Here is a 24,272-nt window from a genome sequence, read left to right as displayed (position 1 = left end):
TGTTTCAGAGTTGGGAGTCCAGATCTTTTTGCCTTCCTTGCTCATAGCCTCCCCCCCACCACCATCCCACACACGACTTCCCTCTACGAGTGGGGGTGGGCAATTATCACTTTCAGTATCCTTACAAGCCTCACGGCTATTTTGGTCTTGTTTATCCGTCTCCCGGAATTGTGCCCTAGATTCATAACCCCCGCCCATATTGTTCCTCCTCCCCTCCTTCTTCCCCTGGGTTCCCCTGTACGGTCCGCTGTTCGTTCCCACACGCTCTGTCTTGTGCACCGTCAAGATGTTTTTTGTCGTTGTCCTATTGTCAGTGGCTCGTTGTTCCATCCGTTGCCGGTGGGCAACGTTACCGTCCGTCCTTGGTTCTCCATTCCCACTCCATACGGTGCTCTTCCCCTTTAATTGTAGTCGCTGTTTCATCCCATAACTTTGCGCTGGGGGTGTCGAAGGGGGGTGCATTCTCCTGCTGGATTGCGATCGAGTTGTCATGCTGTGTCTGGTAGCCTCCTCATGGGGGGGTTCATCGTCGTTCTCCTCATCTCTATCGGACCTGGTTGTATTCCGTTTTTCTTCCAGTTTCTCGAATCCCCATCCATTTCCATTTCCATTTCCACCCCCAGCACAAAGTCATGGGATGAAACAGCGACTACAATTAAAGGGGAAGAGCACCGTATGGAGTGGGAATGGAGAACCAAGGACGGACGGTAATGTTGCCCACCGGCAACGGATGGAACAACGAGCCACTGACAATAGGACAACGACAAAAAACATCTTGACGGTGCGCAAGACAGAGCGTGTGGGAACGAACAGCGGACCGTACAGGGGAACCCAGGGGAAGAAGGAGGGGAGGAGGAATAATATGGGCGGGGGTTACGAACTTAGGGCACAATTCCGGGAGACGGATAAACAAGACCAAAATAGCCGTGAGGCTTGTAAGGATACTGAAAGTGATAACTCCCCACCCCCACTCGCAGAGGGAAGTCGTGTGTGGGATGGTGGTGGGGGTGAGGCTATGAGCAAGGAAGGCAAAAAGATCTGGATTCCCAACTCTGAAACAACTTATGACAGAATGCAGACTAGCAATGTGGGATGCAGGCTAGAGATCCAACCTGATCAGCTGGGGCCTATGACACGCTCCAGGAGCCGGAAGCAGACACTAAACAGCTGTATATAAGACTCTCCCCCGGCGCTTACCTTTTAACCCTGACGATGTCAATTGTGTTTGACGAAAGCTCGGTGGATTAAAATTCTATTTTTATAGATACTCTCTTGGTGATCATTACTATTTGACTAACATGAATATTCCCAAGAGTCATGTTTTTGTTTTTATTTCCAATCATTATAACAGAGCAGTTTTGCTCAAGGCAAGGCGCTGGGAGAAGTCGGTATGCCGTATCTCGGCTTGTTATCGCAAGTTAGCCTTCCTGCACGCCTGCATGCGTGAAGAACTCCCACCCAAATCATTAATGAGGAGACCTGCAGTGAATTCTGCTGAATGCCAGTTAGCGGTGAGACAATTCCAACGTCGCACGGTACGAGCACTCATTAATGATCAACACCGTCGAGTGGGAACCTTGAAGACGGGAGCCAACTGTCTTCGTGAACAATGCAACAGAGATTTATCAGAGCAACACTTCCAAATGCTCGACCAGCACGTCCGGTCAATGGCGGAGAGAACCAATCAACAGACTGCCATACGCCTCCAACGTAAGATAGACACTTTACGGGGATTAAAGGGTAATAGGTATATGGATAATGTGGTACATAATTTATCCTCAAAGACCCTCACCCGCCCCCAACTTGCGCTGTTGCAGCGCGACGCAGGATACAATCTGATGGATGCGAATCTGTTAGACTTCGTTGCCGCGTTGGAACCGGCCATACACCACGAGGATTTGGGAGAAAATTCGGTGAACTTAATCAGGCAGCAGGTCACGGGGTTGCTTATGCGTCATAGGCACCACCAAGTGTTACCTAGGGATGAAATGGAGGCCCTGGAACATCTTAAGAGGGACACCACCATTGTGATACTCCCCGCTGATAAGGGGAGGGCCACAGTGGTGATGGACAGGGCACTCTATGTGGCCAAAGCGCTGCAGTTATTAAATGACAGGACTGCTTACAGAATTATTAAGAAAGACCCCATGGTGGCCCTGAAAAATAAAATCAACAAGTTACTTGACAGTTTTAAACGATCAAAGAAACTTGACGAAGATACCTTAAGGAGAATACGACCCAATGATTCTGCGCTCCCGAGGTTTTATGGACTGCCAAAAATCCATAAGCAGGATATTCCACTTCGCCCTATCGTGTCGTTTAGAGGCACTCCCATTTCAGGGTTGGCGAAGTGGCTTAGTGATCGCATATCCTACCTGGTCGATGGCAGCCCCACTACAGTCAGATCCGCAGAGGAATTCCTGGGGAGGATCAGGACCCTCAGGGTGGAGGAGGATGAGGTGATGGTCTCTTTTGACGTCACCTCGCTCTTCACCTCCATCCCCCAAGAACTGGCCCTGAGAGTCCTAAGGGATAGATTAGAAAAACTAGGAAAAACCAGACACCGGGATTCCCTGCAACCGGGAGACCTAGCGCAACTCATTGAGCTATGTCTTACAACTTACTTCTCCTTTCAAGGGAATATATATGAACAGGTTAAAGGCACACCGATGGGCTCCCCAATATCCAGCGTGGTGGCAGAAGCGGTTCTACAACAATTAGAACACGAGGCTATGACCCGTCAGCAGCCCAAGTTTTGGGCACGGTACGTTGACGACACTTTTGCGGTCGTCAAACGAGGCCATCTAGCCGGCTTTATGGGAGTATTAAATTCAATATATCCGGACATTAAATTTACGTTGGAGGAGGAGGTCCGGGGCTCGATAGCCTTTCTTGACGTACTGGTCCAACGTTCCCTAGATGGAACTCTGAACACCAAGGTCTATCGGAAGCCCACTCATACGGACCGCATCCTCCATTTCCATAGCAACCATCCGGCCTCCCATAAAGCCAGCTGTATTAAGACCTTGTTCAAACGGGTACAGTCGCACTGCAGCACCATGGAAGCTAAGGCAGAAGAAAGAAAACATCTATTCCGCATGTGCCGAATGAATGGGTATCCCCCGAGGTTTATTAAGCGACACAGTATGGCACCCGGACCACATAATGGACAACTAAGAGAGGACCCCCAGACACGGGTCATACGCGTGTCACTACCGTACATCAGAAATGTGTCAGAGGATACAGCCAGGCTTCTGGCACCCCACAACATACAGGTAGCCCACAAACCCACTCAAACCATACGAGCCAAGGTGATGCGCCCCAAAGATCAGCTCCCCACCGCCGAGAGATCAGCCATAGTTTATAAAATCAACTGTGCGGACTGCCAGAGTAACTACATAGGCGAGACCTCGAAAAGACTTAAGACCCGCCTACATGAGCATAGGCTAGCCATCAGACGGGGTGAACAGCACTCCCAGATTTGGGCTCATGCAGCAGAACACGGCCATCGTTTTGATTTTGAGAATGCCCAAATCTTGGCTAACGACATCACAAAAAGAGGCCGCTTATTAAAAGAGGCATGGTTCTCAGGAACCGAATCCATCAATAGGCGTGTGGATTTGTGCGCAGCACACCAGGCTCTGAAAATATGGAATGCCGGCAACCGTATTAACCGGGAGAGGGGACCTAATCAAAAGACTTACAACCCAGAAGACATCGCCCGATCCCCCTCCTCATGTAATCACATTAATGGAGCCCCCATTGAGGGCCCCCCCCTCCTGGAACAACTACAGACCAGTCCTGGCAGACAACCGCGGACGGATTCGCCACGATCCGTAGAGAACGGAACAGCACGGAGACGGAATGGAAATGGATGGGGATTCGAGAAACTGGAAGAAAAACGGAATACAACCAGGTCCGATAGAGATGAGGAGAACGACGATGAACCCCCCCCCATGAGGAGGCTACCAGACACAGCATGACAACTCGATCGCAATCCAGCAGGAGAATGCACCCCCCTTCGACACCCCCAGCACAAAGTCATGGGATGAAACAGCGACTACAATTAAAGGGGAAGAGCACCGTATGGAGTGGGAATGGAGAACCAAGGACGGACGGTAATGTTGCCCACCGGCAACGGATGGAACAACGAGCCACTGACAATAGGACAACGACAAGAAACATCTTGACGGTGCACAAGACAGAGCGTGTGGGAACGAACAGCGGACCGTACAGGGGAACCCAGGGGAAGAAGGAGGGGAGGAGGAATAACATGGGCGGGGGTTACGAACTTAGGGCACAATTCCGGGAGACGGATAAACAAGACCAAAATAGCCGTGAGGCTTGTAAGGATACTGAAAGTGATAACTCCCCACCCCCACTCGCAGAGGGAAGTCGTGTGTGGGATGGTGGTGGGGGTGAGGCTATGAGCAAGGAAGGCAAAAAGATCTGGATTCCCAACTCTGAAACAACTTATGACAGAATGCAGACTAGCAATGTGGGATGCAGGCTAGAGATCCAACCTGATCAGCTGGGGCCTATGACACGCTCCAGGAGCCGGAAGCAGACACTAAACAGCTGTATATAAGACTCTCCCCCGGCGCTTACCTTTTAACCCTGACGATGTCAATTGTGTTTGACGAAAGCTCGGTGGATTAAAATTCTATTTTTATAGATACTCTCTTGGTGATCATTACTATTTGACTAACATGAATATTCCCAAGAGTCATGTTTTTGTTTTTATTTCCAATATATATATATTGTGTGTTTTCTGAGGTTTTCGCGGGTGTTTATATGTAGGTCTTTGGTTGTTTGGGTTTTCTCCCGCGTAAAATTGGAAGTGTCTTGGCGACATTTCGACGAAGTCCCATTCGTCATCTTCAGGCTGGTGTTTTCAGCTTCGTGCTTCCAATTTTACGCGGGAGAAAACCCGTATATATATATATATATATATATATATATATATATATATATATATATATATATTTAGCTAAAGAGTTCGAAATAGCTATTCCAGTTCTCCCTTAATTCTTTGCTAGCAGTCCAAATTTTAGAAATGTATATGATGTCACAGTTGTGACTGCTGCCTGTGGATGGCTCTAGTTTGAGCTGATACAAGGCAACAGATTTCTCTCTCCCATATTTGGGCAACAGGGTGTAACATACAGCATTCTAGATAACTCCTCCCCTGTTTCTTCCCTCCCTAACACAGCTGGCAAAAGTGAGACAGAGACTGTGGCCTAGAGGTTAATACAGCTGCCTAACATGCAGACAGCCCAGGTTCGAATCTCAGAAGGGTATGTCTGGTTGAAAAGAACTAAAGAGTTTGAAATAGCTATTCCAGTTCTCCCTTAATTCTTTGCTAGCAATCCAAATTTTAGAAATATGTGTCTGTGTGTGTGTGTGTGTGTGTGTGTGTATTCCCCATGGCCAAGCTCAGTAAACAGAAAAAGTATAATTTTCTCAGTTCTCAGAACACAAACTCAGCTATTTCATTCTCTTCCTTTTTATTATTATAAACTGTGTGGAGTAGTCCCACAGTGAGATGGGTAGCAAATTAATTAATTAATTAATTAATTAAAGAAACAAACAAACTATGGGACTAAAAAGTTCCATTTAATTTATGAGTAAATTTTAGAGTATTATTATTATTAATAGTTTATTATAGTTGAATTTTTATTAGTTTTATTATTATTTTTAGTATTAGTATTGTTTAACAATTTGGCTATTGTATTGTTTAATAATATTGACTTGTTTATATTATTATGTTTATTTTTAATTTGTTTATACTTATGTTAAAGGGGAGTTAAAGCGCATTGTAGACTTGGTTATTTATACAGTTGGTTAATGTTAGTTAGATTATTATATTTGTAACCCTGTACTCAGCTCTGGGAAGGGGGGAGGGAGGGGGGTTAAGGTGGGTGGGTTTTGGGGTGTATACTGTAATTTTTATAAAACTTTTCAATAAAAAATAAAACAAACAAATGTCCAGTTCAGATTATAAGAAGGTACTTACTAGAATGTGAGCCTGTGAGAATTGCACTATCTGGATTCCTTTTTATTCTTTTGCATGGCTTTCCTAGATGTCACTCAGGGGCTTTTACAGAACATTCTTGTTGTCTCTGTCAGATTTGTTGCCAGGCTCTGAAATTCCTAGCCAAAATTCAAAATCAACCTTTGATTGACCTGAAGCTGGTGAATGAAACCCTCTATGACTACATAGAGCAAATGAGACAGATTTTTCAGAATCGTGAGCAGCTGAAGCTACTGGGTGATTACCTTGTCCTTTGTCGCAGTGGCGCCCTGAAGGAGATCAATAAGAGGTGAGTCAGAGGCATTAAGGGGCCCTTCTCCAAATCAGTATATTAATCTGAATTGACTCCAGCCTTCCAATATAAGGATAAGCAAGCATTCTGTTTCCATGCTGCTGGCTATTCAGTCAGAGATTGTATGCTGCCTCCACAGAAGTCTTTATGTACATGTTCCCAAGCTTATTGCCATCCTCATCCCACATGCAAGAGCAGTGGAATACTTTTGTTTCTGTGTTGGCTGTTTTGGACATAGCAGAATTCTAGTCTTCAGCTATCCTTTTCTCTCTCTCTTTCTGTCTGAAAAGTGGTCTGGTCCCAAATGGATTCCAGAAGCATTGCAAGAGAGAGAGAAAAGGAGAGACAGATTGTTTCCATCTCTTCAAGTCAAGAGGATAGGGGCTTGTATTAGATGACACAGGAGACTCCTAGGGGTATTGTTAGGTCTGGTTGTCCCAAACCTGAGTAATCGATATGTGTAAAGTGTACGTTCTCATTGCAGAAAAAATGTGGCTAGAAAATTTAAAAAAAAAATCTCAATGTATTGGTATCCAATTTGGCCCTGAATACCATCAGTGTGTTTCTTGTGATCTCTGGGAAATGAAGAGAAACCAGCTCACTGCATAGAGCAATGGTGTAAGAAGTTGGTTTACCTGAAATCAAGAAATATGGGTCAAGTAAAAAGTATCTTGTGACACAACGGCTTGATGAAAGCAAGGATTGGGAGGAGAGGCACACAATAAAAGCAGAACGAAGGAAAAAGCCTAAAGAGATCAGCTTATGTGCAGAAATGAGCACAAGAGCGAGAAATGGAGCAAGAGGTTTTATTTTATATTGTATAAAACTCCTGGGATACTGTGGAGAACAAATTTTAATATACTAATGATGTTGTTCTTTGAAGGCTTGACCACCGGCACTATCTCCTGGAATGTCCCCATAAATACAGTGTGGCTGACCTGAGGCAGGTAGGAAATCTGGAAAAAAGAAATGTTTCAATCTAGAGGCAGGTAGAATTTCAGTTCAAGAAAATATTACCATTCCTTCATCCTCTAAGCTGGATTCCCCCAAATCACAGCCTAGCAGACTTCCCTACAAATTATTTGACACACCATGAATTGTTGCATCACTCAGTGTAGAGCAGGAAGCAAGAAACTTTTCAGAGTTGGTCTGTGCATGTTCAGATGCAATCTTTTCCTCTGAAGAGTATAGCAGATAGACAGCTAAGCTCTCCAGGAATTCTCTGGCCCATTTGCTTCTGCTTACCAATTTTTTTCCCCTAGTACTGTATGTTGCAAAATTTTTGTTACCTGCACTGGATCTGCATTAACAGCTGCTGAAACGGTTTTAAAAATAAGTATGCACAAAATGGAAAATCTAAGTTGTTACAATTTTAGAACAATTTGCTGTGTTCTAGAAGTTCTGCCAAGCCATTTTGGATCAGCTTCAGTTCAGCAAAAACAAAACCCAGAGTATTTGTTTTAGTTGTTTGAGGGGTTTTAGGAGTTCCTGCAGATTTTATTCCACTAGTTGTTGCCCACTATAGGGGGCACTGTTCATGTCTGTTTCTAGCCGTTAAACCAGCACTGTCCGAAGATGTTGCCGCAGTCTTGTGGCTAGCTTGACATCACAGAGCTGTGTTACCTTCCCATCAAATGTAAACCTATTTACTCACATTTGCATGCTTTCGATCTTCTAGGTTGGCAAGGAACTGGAGCGAGCATGGGGGCTCACCCCATGACATGGCACTCAGGTCTTGAACCTGGGTTGCCGGCTTTCCTGCCGAGAAGCCCAGTGTCGTAACCACTGAGCCACTGCACCGCCCTCCAAAGCAATTGGAGGGTTTGGATGAAATAAAATCTGAAGGGATGCCAGATTCTTTTTACAGGGCAAGAAGGATGCATTCACTCCTTTTTTTCCTTCGTTAATTTTCTGTATAGTATGTCGCATACCCTCAACCCCTCTCATCTTTCCAGCACCTTCCCTAGCCTGCCTTCCCTACTGCTGCTGGAAGTGTCCAAGTTCCGCATGTCCCATTAATCTCCCCATTCCAGGTCTAGGACAATTCGCCGTGGCCATGTCACTACAGCCAACTCACTGCGGAACAATTTGCTGGGGGACAATTCCATGCGGATAACTCAACGCCTTGCTTCTACCTGGCAAGCCTTCCCGGTTTCTTTGCATGGAAAAGAGGCTTGGAGAATTTGGTCCTCCTTTTCATGGAAGCCCCCAGCCCTGGGAGCATTGTGCATCTGGAGGGGGGTATCAAGACCCAGAGGCTATCCCAACCTTGGAACCCCCCTCGTCTGTGGCCTATCAGATCAACCTGAGAGCCTTGGCCATGCTGAGGCTGTGGGAAAGCATTGAACCTCTTCCTCCTCCACTCTGAGTAGGTCAGTCCCTGGATCCAGGGTTACCCCATCTTCCCCCAATGCAATCTGGCTCAGAGAGGTGATGCCAGAGCCACTAAACTGCCACCACTGTCTAGATGGGTAAATTAATCAAGAATTGCATCCTGCCCAAGCGCTCCCTGGGCATTGAGCTTTGCCCACCTGGCTACGCTGCCCTTGCTCCCTGCCAACACTGGATCTCCCTTCCCCAGAGCCTGCGGAACTCCTAGCTACCAGTAGTAAAGGAGAGCAGGAGGGGATGGATCTGCACACACACACCCAAGTCCAACTCTGTCCATCCAGACACTCATTGCCTAGCTGAAAAAGAAGGCATTGCTCTGCCAATTCTGTGAGGTAGCTTGGGGGAATCAACTGATGAAATCCATCTGGCACCAGCAGGGAGTGAGGGCAGCATAGCTGATTGGGGTGTGTGAAGTGCAATTTCTGGGGAATGCTCGCTAGAGGGCTCGATCCTTGATTAATTTGCCCATTTAGCTACTGACGGCAGCAGCACTTTATCATCTCTGGCATCACCTCTCCAAGCCAGATCACAGCGGAGGAAGATGGGGGTCCCCCTGGATCAAGAGATTGACTTGACTTACAGCAGAGGAGAAGAAGGTTTGGTCCTTTCCCACAGCCTCAGCATGGCCAGGGTTCTCCGGGTGATCTGGTAGGGCAGGGGCAAGGATTCCAAGGCAGACATAGCTCTGGGATTTCGACAACCGCTCTCCAGGGGCAAAATGCCCATGGTGCTAGGAACCTCCATGAAAAGGAGGACCAAATTCCTTAAGCCTCCTTTTCCATGCAAAAAAACCCTGGAGGGCTTGCCAAACCGAAGCAAGGCATTGAGTTATCCCATGTGGAACTATCCTAAGATGAGTTTCCTGTGCGAGTTGTCCTGCAGCAACTTGGCCGGGGCAACATGGCCACAGCGAGTTGTATCATTCCGACCCACTCCTACTATCTTCCCCCATGATCCTTCATGTGCTTTCCCTTACCTCCCTCATCTTGGCTATCTTTGCTAATGTAACTTATTTCTCCATCTGTTTCTTATCCTACCATGGCATATCTTGCCACTCACTCCCTGATCTTTTCAACACCATCACTTCCCTGCCAGCCATCAGCTGCTGCCTGTGTCCATTCCATAATCCTTACCTAACCTCCTCTGAACTACTTCTACCTAGACACGCCATGCACAATATATTACAAGCAAGTTGGTTTAAATTCATGCATAAGCCAAAACATATGAAACACAACCTATTCTGATTTTGACATGGACCAGCCAAAACCAGCTGTTTCATGCCTTCAAATGTTTTAAATCAGACTGGCATCATAAGGGCCTTGGCCATTTTTTGCTGAATGACATGTGAATTTTGAGAATTCCTGTGACAGCAGAAGTGGTTTCCCTGCTCCTTACCAACTGCTCATGGCCCTTCTCTCCTCTTAGATAGCAGATGGTATATTTGAAACTTTTCTTCAGTCGCTGATCCAATTTGCCTCCCACCATGTGTATAGTTGTGATCTTTGTACTCAGAGGGGCTTCATCTGCCAAATATGCAACAAGAATGACATCATCTTTCCCTTTGAATTTGATACAACCAGCAGGTAAGTTTTACACATGTCCTTTCCTCTAGAACTGAATACACATTTTAAAGAAACTAAAATAAAATTGAGTTCTTCAGTATATATTGACCATATCTTGGAACTTGCTGTGATAGCACATCAGGAAACTGAGTTATTTGTGGCACTATTCTCTCCCTTAGGACAGTGGCCCATGACAGTCCCTAAAGACAGCTGCCTGTCCCACTTTGCTCTAATATGATAGGCAGACTTGGGGTCCCCTGATAGGAGCTAGATTGCATTCCTTCTCAGTAGCAGTGCCTTGGGATGATCTTACCCCCCCCCCCGACACACACACAAAGGATGCTAAGTTGGCCCGGATCCTACTGGCCTTTAGGAAAATTTTAAAAACATGGTCATATCCCCAAGCATTGGACCACGGTGTGTAAGTTCCCACCGGAAGAGGGTACAAACGTTAGCCAAGTTGCCTGTTACCTATTATTGTTGTTCATTGTAGTTTTATTTTGGTTCTTTCTTTTTTTTAATAAGCTGACCACAATGGCATTTCCAGGTTGGTTGGGCATATATATTTGTAAATAAATAAATAAGTCCATCCTTTCATTCATTTACATAGCATAGTCAGAACTAGAACTAGATCAGGTAAGAAGATAATTAATTGAATGTTAATGAAATCCTTAAATCCTTATCATAATGATAAGTAACAGAATGCTTATAAACATATAAATGTCCTTCTTAGAAAACATTTATTTGTTCGAGTCGGGGGTCAGGCCCTTTGACTGAGAGATTACTGAGAGGATACAAAAAATTAAAATAATAGCCTTAGCTCACCATGTATTTTTTCAGATCTGTGACTGTAGGACGTCCTTCCCCAGCTTGGCAAGTTTTTAGCCCACTAGGTGAAGATTATGTATGCAGTAACAAAGCACATCAAGAGAGCCTCCAGAGGTTGGGGAAGGCAGATCTCAGTGCCATAGAGATCCACCTTCCATGAGGCAGTCAAAATCCTAAAAAAGATTTCATTCATCAGATCCATCTTTGAGTAGCCTTTAGATATAATTGCTCATTCCCCAAAACTATAACAATGCAATGACACACATATCAATTTTTCCCTTTGTCTATGTATTAGAGCAGGAAAAGTGCCTCCAAGCTCAGACAAACTTGCTGCCTGAGCCAGACAATTTACCTATGAAACAGGATGTTCTTGGAAGTTTCTGGGGAGTTTTTTGATTCTGGCAGCAGCACAGCAATAGTCACTTCCTTAATCGCCACCTGCGCAGCTGGGGATAATTTTCTCATGCCCACCTCCTTAGCCAGAGGCACACTCCCACTCACCCACATTCAGTGGCCAGCAGAGTCAACCAATGCTATTCATCATTTGAGGGACCCTTCTGGACCAATAGGCAGTGATGGTCTGTTATTTTAATAAACATAGCTTAGATACAGGGAGTAATCTCATAATCCCTTCTTAGCTGTCAGGCAGAGAGAGAGTTCCAAGAGGCAAAAAGGTAAAGCAACGTGTAAGTCTAAGTGTGAAGAAAGAGGCAGCTATGTAACTATCTATTTTTTTCTCTCTACATGTTAAGTAGCTTTAAAGTTGCCTAATAGCTAGTAAAATTACTTAACCATCGAACAGTTTTTTTTTCAAATGTGCCAACTTTAAAGTATGTGTACTTCAGCTCCCAGCATATTGGCTGGGAAATTCTAGAAGTTGATGTCCACATATCATAAAGTTGGCAAGTTTGAAAAACACTGACCTAATCAAACCCATGAGGGTGCATATTTCTCTGAGGTTGTACTCCCCAAACTAACCAAAATTAAATTTCATCACATTTCATTTCCACATCTAATGTAATTGAAATGAATTTTAAGTAATGTGGTGAATCTCTAGTTACATATTCCCCTTAAGTGATATTAAAAATGCAATTTAATAAATCTGGAGATTTCAATAGCATACCGAAAGGTTTGGCAGATTCTCTACAGTCCTACACTCTTCTTTTTTGCCCTTTCACCAACTGTCCAGGACTTCTTTATATACCTGCCCCCTTGTTCCTTTTGACCTGGTAACAATTGGGACAGCAACTGGGACCGTATGTGCAACAGATGTTCTCTCTCGTGAAATGATACCTGAGTACCAAGGGAGAAAACCATGTTTTCTTACAGAATTGGAATCTCTGAGTGCAAAATTGTTTCAAGAGTTCAATTAGGGAGAACTGGTAGAAGGAACACACTGACTTTATTTGTGATTCCACTTTCATGCTTGAAATGTAAAGCTATTATAAGAGGGAGGCTGGCCTTTGAAGCCAATAATACAGAATGAGAATATCTAATACCTTCCAGTCTATTGGACTACAATTCCAACTTGGCTGTTGAGCTCTAATGTGACCTTCTCAAGTAGCCAACTGCTCACAGATGATGAGTTGTTTCTAGAATTGATATACTTCTTTTCCCTTACAGGTGTAGTGAGTGCAAGACTGTCTTCCACAACAGTTGTCAGGCAAATGCCAATTTCTGTCCTCGTTGTGTCCGCCGGCAGAAATATCAGGAACTGCAAGAATTCCTTTGGAAATGATCTCAACCGTGCCAGTCCTTTGGATCAGATTCTGGAATTGGATAAAAATTCTGGAATTGTCCAGAAGGCAATTGGGAAACAGAAGCTTAGGAGCAATAGAAGGCCATTGCCAGCTGCACACTTTTTGTCCGGATTACAGTCCTACAACAACCAGTGCACCTTGCCATCAGCTCTTGGAAAGGAGCGCACAGAGATACTTCTTTGAATTCACTCATTATTGCCATTAATTTTCATGCATTCCTGCCTTCCCAGGCAAATTTATCCTTATCCTGACATTTGGTGAATACTGGATATATTAAAGGGATATGTAGCAAGAACTCCTAAAAAGACTGAAATTAATGCATGTGTCTTGATTTAAATTGCCAGAGAAAAGGAATTTTATTTTACCTTTAACAAATGCACTTTCCAGCAGATTTCTCGTGCCTTCTACACTTTGCAGACTGCTCTTAAAATGTCTTGTGCCAAAATAGCTGCTGAATTCTTTAGAAAGGCACTCCATCCTTGGTGTCCTACTCAAGCAAAGTGACCTTCTTATAAATAAGCTATTATTCTTCTCTTTTTTTAAAAAAATGCTCAAGTGTATTCCAAACTTGATTTTAATATTTTCTTTTATTCTCCTATGCAGATAATTAGCTTTATTTAATAAACAGATGTCTTTTATGAATTCATTACTTCTATACAGCAGCTTATTTATAAAGTGACTATAGGCTTCTTGTGGGTTTATGTTCAAACGGAGATCAGTAACATTCTGTATTCAGGAATATGTGCCACAGAGAACCTTAATAATACTAAGGGGAAAAGGTTGGAGCCTGGATGCTGGAAGAAACTGGATTCATTCATTCATTCATTCATTCAATTTGTACAACTGTACTTCTCAGTAAGTGGGCAGTGGACAAATTTAAAATACTTCAAATACCAACAATTGCAGGAATACAAAAATTAAAATATATAATAGCAGTTGAGAAATATATCCTATAATCGCTAGGACAACCAAAAAACAGGTCTTTACACATGCTGGGCCCCAGGTAGATGATGATGTTACAGCTGGAATATGGAGGACTTGCCTTTCTTAGAGGGTATTGTAGTAAAAAGATTGGTCTAAGGCAGTGGTTCTCAACCTTTTTAATGCCGCGACCCCCAACCGGTCATAAGTCAAGGACTACTCAACCGGTCGTAAGTCGAGGACTACTCAACTGGTGCAGCACCGTTTGCAGAATGGGACTTTTGGCGGCTCAGCAGGGCAGAGACAGCCTGGACAATTCCTATTGGCTTTTGAAAGCCAATAGAATTAGACTCTATTCAAGAGAGTCTATTCTATTGGCTTTCAAAAGCCAATAGAATAAAAGGGAGTAGCACAGCTAAGGAAAGGGGGAAAAAATGGCGGACTGCGTTGTTTGGCGACCCCCGTGAAATGGTCGTTCGACCCCAATTGAGGTCCCGACCCACAGTTGAGAACCACTGGTCTAAGGTTTCCAGAGGAGTAGGGCACATATTTTGCTTCTTAAAATCTATGAAACTGGAAGAACTTGGAATATTGGTCATGTCCATTCCAAGGATTCTCTAAGTCCAACAAAAGTACAGGACCAAACTGATTAAATAAAAATGAAGATTCACAATGATGTAATTACATCACCACGTATTTGAAGTATGATTACATATTTCATCAGCATAGTTAACATGCATCATTGGACATACCAACATTTCTGCTCCCTCCTCCATGATCACCCATTTATTTTAAAAGGATTTTTCTTTTGTATTTCTACAAACTTCCTTTATTCCATAGAGCAAAGCTAATAATATAGCTTCAGTCATGAAGCAGAAGAAATACCATGTGATACATGGTATTAGTTGGGGTTCCAGTTCAGCATCTGTCAACATCTTGCTTTGGGGAGTACAATTTTCTCAAGGATCCTGTCAACTATCCAATTGGTATTTCCAGAAAAAAAAAATCCTGGGATATGATTTTACCAAAAGTATAATACTTTACTGAAAATCTACATTGACACAGAAAAAGCAAAACCAGCTCTGATTTTCCCACTCAAAGGCCTGCTTAGTTAAACAATAGACTCCCTTATTCCCACCCACCGGGTGTTCACATTGTCCAATAGTAACGTTTCTTCTTGTGATGGAAATAGTCCATCAAGCACCTGCATTACTGACTTCTCTCTCAGAAGCCTCGGTTGCCTAGATACCACTCCTCCCCATTTTGCGTTCCATCTCATTGTCAAGATACGAGCAAAGTGAGAAAATGTAGGTGAAAGGGCAAATCTGTCTTGACATACCAACCCCCCTGGAAAAAAGGCAGACCTGGAACAACGATAAATATATATACACATTATTATGTACAACCCAATTACTGCTTTATCCCTTAATGGGGCTGTTGAGAATACCTAATATGAAATTTCTTAACTAACCTCACTGTCCACCCACTCAGTATTTGCTAATGGATGGCTTTTCCACAGTACTAGATACTGTAATTTTATCTTGTAATATCTGAAGTCAAGAATTTTTTTGATCTTGTAGTGTTCCTCTCCCTTTACTAAGATGAGAGGAGGACATGGTTCTTTGACTGGTCTCAAACCAGATCCCTGAAAAAGTTTTAAAAGGCTGCAATGAAATACTGGATTAACTTGCCTGAGGCTTCTAGGAAACTTCAGCTCCACCATCACCAGATTTACAATCTGGACGATGTGGAAAGGCCCTATGTATTTGGGACCTAACTTTTGCCTCTCTACCTAAAGAGCAAGACTGATGGGAATATGTCACTCTTAGAAGAAAACAACCAAGAGCAAAGCCCCTACTATCTACCCTAACCCACTCAAATGAAGCCCTTCTGGAACTGAATGTTCACTTTCATAGTATCTTCCCAGAAGAAAATATACAGACACAACAGAGCATTCATCAATAGTTTCTTAAAAAGAAGTACAACCCAGCATTCCTGTGACAAGAAAAGTATTCCAGACTCCTCTCTAAAAAAAAAAAAAGGCGAATATTAGCGATATAAGATTCATAGGGGAACAGAAAAGGTCAGTCAATCTAGGCAGGTATAGCAAAAATCAAAGATGTAACTGATTACCTTACTAAAATAATCAACCCCATGGATAAATACCTCTTTCTTCTCCTACACGTGGGGACCAATGACACAACAATAAATCTTAAAACAATAGCAAGAGATTATGAACAGCTAGGGAAGAAAGTTAAAGATTTAAGAGCACAAATGGTGTTTTCATCTATACTTCCAACAAAAGGCCAACATCCAATGAGGGAGCAAAGAATTTTAGAAACAAACCACTGGCTTAAAAACTGGTGTTGTCAACAGAACTTTGTCTTCCTAGACCATGGCCTGCATTACCTAGATCAGGGGTCGGCAACGTGAAACGGTGAAAGAGCCACTTGGACCCATTTCCCTCACAAAAGAAAAAACTAGGAGCCGCAAAATGTGCGCATGCACGTAATGGGGTTTGATTTTGAGTGGAGCCTAAGCAACACATCCACTGGCCCTGCCCCCATCCAGCTTCTCTTTCTCTCAGAAAAGACTGCTATCCGCCTGCCCCGCACTCTCCCTCTTTTGCTGAAGCAGCGAGCAGGAGGCCAGCCTTCAGCATGGCGGGCCTGCTGGAGGCTGAGGCCCCTGAAGGCATGGACCGGGCTATCTTCCATAGCGGTGGGATGGCGACTGCAGGAGCAACAGCCTGCTCATCTCCAGTGGTGGCGGCCACTACGGAGCCATCTGGTGGCTATTAATCCAGCAACCAGGCAGCAGTTGGGCGATCGGTTGGGCAAAACAGGTGGATAGGATTGCAGCCAATGATAGTAGGATGTTAGAGCTGCCAACTCTGGTCTCCACCTGGGTGGGCGGGCAAACGAAACCCTGAAACCTTTTGCGTTTGTTTGCAAAGAGAAGACGCCGGTGGCGCACGGCCCGGACTGTCAGCATTGCCATGGGACCACTTCCTGCGGTGCCAGCTAAAGCGGTGTGCTTCTCTTTGCAAACAAACACGAAAGGTTTCGGGTTTTCGCTTGCCCGCCCACCTGGGTGGAGACCCTGCGCCACCCCTTCTCCTGCAGCCAGGGAAAGAGGGCCAGCCCCAAGAGTGTCCTGGAGGACTTTTAAGGCTCTGAATACCCCCCACACCCTCCCCCATCAGCCCAGGCACTGTGGCTTCACAGCAGGAGGGAACCCTCCAGATCTTCAGTACTCCTGGCAGCAAAAGCGGCGGTGGGAGGATTGTGACTTACTTCAAGGAGCCTGATCGACTCACCCTTATGACCGACGCCAGCCTGTTCGGCTGGGGAGCACTTCTTTGCTCACAGTGGGCCCAGGGCTGTTGGTCCCACTCCAACCTTCGGCACAATATCAACTGGCTGGAGCTCAGGGCAGTACACCTCGCCTGCACCACTTTTGCAGCACAGTAGTGAAGCGTCATGTGTTGGTTCTCATGGACAATGTGGCTCCAAGGCACATGTGAACCGGCAAGGGGGCACCTGATCTTGTGCACTCTTGACCAAGGCACTCCTGCAGGGTCCTGGGCAGAGGCCAACCTGGCCTCCATCAAGGCCGACCACATTTCAGGGGAGGCAAACACTCAGGCTGACTTCCTGAGCTGGGCGATGGTGGACCATTCAGAATGGCGCCTACACCCGAGGATATTCAGGGAGATCTGCCACCGCTTCGGGTTGCCAGTTCTAGACCTCTTTGTCTCCCCAACAAATGCTCATCTATGGCGATTCTTCTCCTGCTTTCTGTCTCCAGGGGCTGAATGAGCGGATGCTTTTCGGAGCCCATGGCCGAAGGAACTGCTTTATGCCTTCCCACCTCTTCCTCTTCTTCCGGCGGTTGTCTGCAAGCTTCTTCAGGAGCAGGCAGAGGTTCTTCTAGTGGCCTCGTATTGGCCACGGAGACCATGGTTTGCCAACCTAGGGAACCTCTCTTTAGGGGCCCCATGGAGGATTCCCCCAGAGCAGGTCTCACTCAGCCAGGGGACCCTCCTTCATCCAGACCCCCAATGACTCCAGTTAGCCGTCTGGCACTTGAGTGCTCGATCCTGTCACAGGAGTCCTGCCCACCTGGGATCATTACCATAATCCAGGCCTCCCGCCGGTCCTCTACCAACCGGATTTATGAGGCAACGTGGAGGAACTTCTGTTTGTGGTGCTCAACTCACCACTTGACCAGTCCAGACTTGATAATTCCACACATATTGGATTACCTTCTACAGGGCCTTGAGAGGGGCTTGGCCCCAAACACATTATGCAGACAGGTTGCTGCTCTCTCCACTGTACTTACCTGTGACTCAGCAGTTTCCCTAGGTCATCATCCCTTGATCCGATCTTTTATCAAGGGGGCTACTAACCTCAAGCCCCCTGTAGTGCACAGGTTTCCATCTTGGAACCTACCGCGAGTCCTCTGGGCTCTAACCAGACCGCCCTTTGAGCCCCTCAAGACATGTGATATACGGTATGTATCACACAAGGTCGCATTCCTGGTGGCAATCACTTCTGCACAATGGATATTGGAACTGGTGGCACTCTCAGTTAGGGATGACTTGTGCCTCTTTCATCAGGACCAAGTGGTCCTTCGTCTGGATGCTACCTTCCTCCCAAAGGTCAATTCTCTCTTCCACAGGGCTCAAGAAATCATACTGCTGGACTTCAGTCCTCACTCATCTCATGCCCTGGAATGGCAATGGCACCTTCTGGATGTCCGCAGAGCACTTCGTTATTACATCTCACGGGCAGCTGCCCTCCGCAACTCTGAGGCCCTCTTTGTTTCCTTCCATCCTTCTTCTAAGGGTCAGAAGGTGTCCTCCTCCACGATTGGTAGGTGGATTGGGGCATGTATTGCGGGGGCGTACCAGGCTGAATTATTGCCAGTTCCATGGCGGATAACAGCACACTCGACCCGTAGCACGGCTACCTCTGTGGCCTGGATCACTCAGGCGTCATTGAGAACCTTTGCAGAGTGGCCACATGATCGTCACCATCCCCCTTTATAAGGCATTACAGGATTGACAGGTTCGCCTCTGCAGAAGCCTCCTTTGGTAGGAGGTTGCCCCAGCAGGTCGTAACTCAAAGTGCCACACCAGACCGGGCTTCTCCCCTCCCTCAGGGACAGTAGGCTTTGGTATGTCCCATTGGTGGATTATCCATCTCCAGTGCTGGAGAAGGGGCATTGTCTTACCTGAACGCCTTTTCTCAGCACAGAGATGAATAATCCACTCCCACCCTTGTACGTTGTTTAGGCCTAGGGCTAGATTTATGAGCCAACACATCTTGCTGTCAATCAAGGCTTTTCCTGCATCGAGATTGGGAGATGCTAGCCCACGACAGGTGTTGCAACTTTGACTGACTGATCTGATTGGGCAGGAACACAATCTAAACCAATTGGTGGATTATCCATCTCCATGCTGAGAAAAGGCGTTCAGGTAAGACAACACCCCTTTTGTTTTCCTGGAGGTGCATGGAAGATCTGCTGCTTGCTGGACTTGATGACTACAGTACTGTAGAGAGCTAGAATTACTTCTATAAGTATTTTAAAATATTCTTTTTTGTTACTCTATAGCAGGGGTCTTCAAACTCGATTCTTTTATGACTCAAGGACTTCAATTCCCAGAATTCCTCAGCCAGGCACCCTGTAATCATTTTGGAAACTACTCTGCTTTTTTGTGTTTGTATGTACAGTACTTTGAAAGATTGTTTGTTTGCATTTGCCCGAAACTATAGCATGTGGCTGCTGCTATCTCCTCTCCCTAGCACAGACCCACCAGAGATTCTGCCTGGAGAGCCTTGTGCCTATCAGGGACAGTGTTTTTTTTTTGTTATTGTTTAAAAAAGGTTTTAAATTTAAATTGCCTCCAGAACTTGTGGGTGTTCCCTCACTGGAGGCTTTTAAGAAAATACTGGATAGGCATTTATCAGAAATACAGTACAGTACTGTATTCTCTTATGAGAGCAGTGGGTTAGACTAGATGACCTCAAGGTCCCTTCCATCTCAGTAACTGTTGCAAGCCAACAATTCTGTAAACTCCACCCCCATCTCCTTCTGCATGCCTGGCTGGAGATGCTTAAGCTAATAGCCGGCAAGTGTGTGTGTATGTATTTTTTAAAAGCAACTACTTTTAAACCTGGTTGGGAGTCAGTTTACAGTATTGTGGTTACTAAAATCGGAAACAGCTGTTTGGTGGCTGGAAACAGCCTGCAGCAGCAGCGGGAAACATCTCTCAGTTCAGACAGCCATTGGAGGAAATAATAAATCAAATCTTGGTTCATTTAACAATCCATCTGATTCAATTAATGAATTTGATTTTAAAATGTTGTCTGATTCATTTGACAATTATGAGCCTAATGGGCAGACTCTATTAGGCTCGTACCTTGAGAACTAAGAATGGAATGGAATGAAATGGAACAGAACGGAACCGAACGGAATGGAACAGAATGGAACAGAGCTGGAAGGGACCTTGGAGGTCTTCTAGTCCAGCCCCCTGCTCAAGCAGGAGAACCTTTTAGAGACTGAGTGACCAAACTACAACCCAAAAGTGGTGGCAAACCTTTTAGAGACCGAGTGACCAAACCGCAACCCAAAACCTAGTTATGCATCGCCAGATGCTGGGTGGGCGTGGCCACCAAGCTGTCGGCTCGCTCACTTGCTCGCTGTCCACTGCAACTTGTGCTCACTCTCAAGCTGTCTGCAGCAAATGCTGCTTCTGCAGAAAGTTGCTCCTTTTATAGCCTCTCACCTATTCCCAGACTGCACATGTGCGGAGAGGAAGAGAGAGTAGCTCGGCCCAGCAATGGCTCGTGTGCCACCAGAAACAGCTCCATGTGTCTCCCTCCCAACAGAAACAGCACAGCAATTAACTACAGGAGGGAGGGAGTTGAATAGATTGGTAACAGGGTCATTAGCCAAACACGTGGCATAACAAAGACTATAAGAACGTGATTCTCAATCCTGGCTAGAACTCTGACGATGTCAGCAGACGCTGACGAAAGCTAAGTTTTTAAATAATTTTTAGTCTCATATATGTATCTGAAAGAACGTTTGACATCTATGAGAGAAGGTCATCACCAAGATTCCCTTCAGACGGAAGACCTCGTGAAATTGATAGAAATATGTCTCCAGATTTATTTCACATTCCAAGGTACCATCTATGAACAGATAAAAGGAACCCCGATGGGCTCCCCCATCTCCAGTATTATAGCTGAGGTAGTCCTTCAACAGCTTGAACATAAGGCTATGACTTTATACCAACCCAAATTTTGGGTTCGATACGTGGACGATACATTTGCTATTGTCAAAAGACAACATGTAACTACATTTATGGGAATATTAAATTCCATCTACTCTGAAATAAGGTTTACTGTAGAGGAAGAAAGACACAATTCTCTTGCCTTCTTAGATGTTTCCATCCACCGTCAACCAGATGGATACCTACATACGAAGGTATTCCGTAAACCAACCCACACGGATAGAATCCTCCATTACCAGAGTAATCATCCTGTTTCCCATAAAATCAGCTGCATTAAAACGTTATTTAAACGCGTTGACTCCCACTGCAGCACGGATGAATATAAGAAAGAAGAGAGGAGACACCTCTTCCGTACGTGCATATATAACGGTTATCCATTAAAATTTATCAAACGACATTGTACAACTTTCCAGCACCAGACCACCCAACGAAGAAGGGATTCCCCCCTACAAAAACACGCATCTCCCTCCCATACATAAGTAACATCTCAGAGGCCACAGCCAGACTACTAGCACCCCATGGTATAGAAGTAGCTCACAAACCTAACCAAACCCTACGATCAAAAATTAGGCGTCCAAAGGACCCCCTACCTACCATGGAGAAATCTGCTATTGTTTATAAGATCAACTGCAAAAACTGCGAAGGCAACTATGTGGGAGAAACAGCCAAACGCTTGAAAACTCGCCTTCACGAACACAAACTGGCCATAAAACGAGGCGAACCACACTCACAACTTTGGATGCATATGGCACAACAAGGCCATCAGTTTGACTTCAATAACACCCTTATCGTAGCCAGTGATGCCGCGAAGGGAGGTCGGCTGCTAAAAGAAGCCTGGTTCTCGAATAACAACTCAATCAATCGTCACATTGACCTGCACCCAGCACAACAAGCGCTACGAAAATGGAACTCAAATCATCATCCTTTATATCACAAACCTTACAATCAACATCCACAACATTCTAAACCAGGAGCTACACCTCCTCCCTACCAGAAACAATCTGATATAGACTACCCAGAAATCTCCCAACAACATCAAGGGGAAACCACACCCCCTTTAATTGGAGAAAACAACAATAATGACATTGGAGCGCTTAAGAAATTTGAGGATAGAACCACTAAATTTAGCACTACCCATAATAATAATAAAGGTGGATATCCCATACAGAGAGGGGAGAAAAAACATGTGATGACAACCCGTTCGCTTGATAAAAGGGAAAGTAACATGAGCGGGGAATCTGCCCAAATACCAACAGACTTTTGCTCACAGAAATGGGGGGGATTTAACTTGAATATTGACCTACGAGGGAAGATGAGCATGGAGGACACCATGATGGAGGAGGATGATTCAAACATTGAAAAATACCACATCCAGTTGATGCTTGTACATGCGAGCGAAGATAAATACGGGAGCACGCAGCAGAGAAAGATGTTAAATTGCAGCCGATGAAGCCCCGCCTCCATGGTAGGATACACAATGACATCGAACTAAATCCCCCCACTGCAACAAGAGCCAGTGCTGCCAGGAGAGGGCGGAACATAGCTTTAACAATACCCCCTGAGATCAACGGAGATGTGAACAAAAGTGCTCGAGAGAACGACGGAAGAAATCTTTACTCCGATTCCCCCTCCCACCTATCAGCTGTTCAGCGGGGAATGCTAGCACGGTCTAGGAACCACACGCAGACGTCTATGGAACCCATTTAAACCACCTTGTTAGAAACGGTCTCTCAGCCCTGAAGATGTTGGGGAGTTTTCCCAACGAAAGCTTGGCAACCTTTTAATATAGTAAAATACTTTAATTAAAGTATTTTAACTTTAAACTCTCCTGGTGAACACGCTTTATTCATTCCATTTATAATTATGCCCGGGAGTCACATTTTCACCATCATTATTGAATATGTGTATGTATATATACACATCCAATGGATTCCAAAGAAATAAGATTACAAACCTAATCCAAAAAGAAACCCCCACTAAAATCCAAGACGAAGAACAAGAAAACGGCAAAGCCCTCCTCCCATACATAAAAGGCACCACAGACAGAATCAGTAAGATCCTCCATAAACACAACATCAAAACAGCATTCTGCACAAACAGAAAAATATCCACCATCCTTAGAAACCCCAAAGATAAAATTGAATTAGAAAATCAAGGATATACGAAATCCCATGCACCACTTGTCCCACCACATACATCGGACAAACCAACAGAAGAATAAGTGCACGCATTGAAGAACATAAGAACTCAGTCAAAAAAGAGGAACCAACATCTTCCCTGGTCCAACACCTTAAAGCCACAGGACATGAAATTGACTTTAAAAATACCAGAACCATTGCCAAAAGTGAACATTTTAATAACAGAATAATCAGAGAAGCCATCGAGATAGAAAAACGCTCACACAGCATGAACAAGCGAGATGATACCTCCCGCCTACCAGCCATTTGGAAACCCGCCCTTATTGACAAACGACTCCCTAACACAAAAAATGATACCAGACCCACACTCACAAAAACCACACAGGATGTCACCACCACACATCCACTCAAAAAACAAACCCAAAGCCACACCGATGACGAGGCACGACCACAAACCAGAAGCCAGACCAGAGCTGCATCATTAGCCACTTTAAAGCCCTCCAATCCATACACGAAGCAAACTGACACCCTCCATGAAAATGAGGCACGACCACAAACGCGAAGCCAAAAAATAGCAAGGCAGCCCAAAATCTTAAACCCCTCTGCAACTCAGACTAACCTGAGCACAACCAAACATAACACTCCCCCAGCCAATCAGAGCACAGCCAACCCCCCAGCCAATCAGAGCACAGCCAACCCCCCAGCCAATCAGAGCACAGCCACGCCCCTAACCAATCAGAACACACCTCCACCCAATCAGAACACAGCCAAGCTCCCACCCAATCAGTTCATACCCCCACTGGCAGTTAAAAGGAAGAAACAGCTAAGACCACACATTGCTGCTCGAAGCACGAAGCTGAAAACACCAGCCTGAAGATGACGAATGGGACTTCGTCGAAACGTCGCCAAGACACTTCCAATTTTACGCGGGAGAAAACCCGAACAACCAAAGACCTACATACAAAACACCCGTGACCAAACCTCAGAAAACATTATTATATATCTATATATAATATATATTATATAATATATATATATATATA

At 44.9% G+C, this 24,272-nt stretch overlaps 1 protein-coding gene across 3 annotated transcripts in view; it reads left to right on the top strand.

Moving 5' to 3' along the window:
• Positions 1-13,521, top strand: part of PLEKHM1 (pleckstrin homology and RUN domain containing M1) — a 34,825-nt gene extending 21,304 nt beyond the window's left edge. Inside the window, exons 8-11 of one of the 3 annotated variants that reach the window (XM_039322309.1) lie at positions 6,130-6,323; positions 7,210-7,273; positions 10,143-10,300; positions 12,731-13,521. In XM_039322309.1, coding sequence (XP_039178243.1) covers positions 6,130-6,323; positions 7,210-7,273; positions 10,143-10,300; positions 12,731-12,845 — 531 coding nt within the window. In that variant the 3' untranslated portion in view covers positions 12,846-13,521. Of the gene's footprint in view, positions 1-6,129; positions 6,324-7,209; positions 7,274-10,142; positions 10,301-12,730 lie in introns of those variants that run through there. The other 2 variants (XM_039322310.1, XM_039322311.1) reach the window with 2 other exon arrangements.
• Positions 13,522-24,272: the final 10,751 nt, after the last annotated feature.

This window comes from Crotalus tigris, unplaced genomic scaffold, assembly GCF_016545835.1.
Source record: "Crotalus tigris isolate CLP2741 ecotype Arizona unplaced genomic scaffold, ASM1654583v1 scf7180000023927.49193, whole genome shotgun sequence".
Lineage (NCBI taxonomy): Eukaryota > Metazoa > Chordata > Lepidosauria > Squamata > Viperidae > Crotalus > Crotalus tigris.
This window is presented reverse-complemented; position numbering and strand designations above follow the sequence as displayed.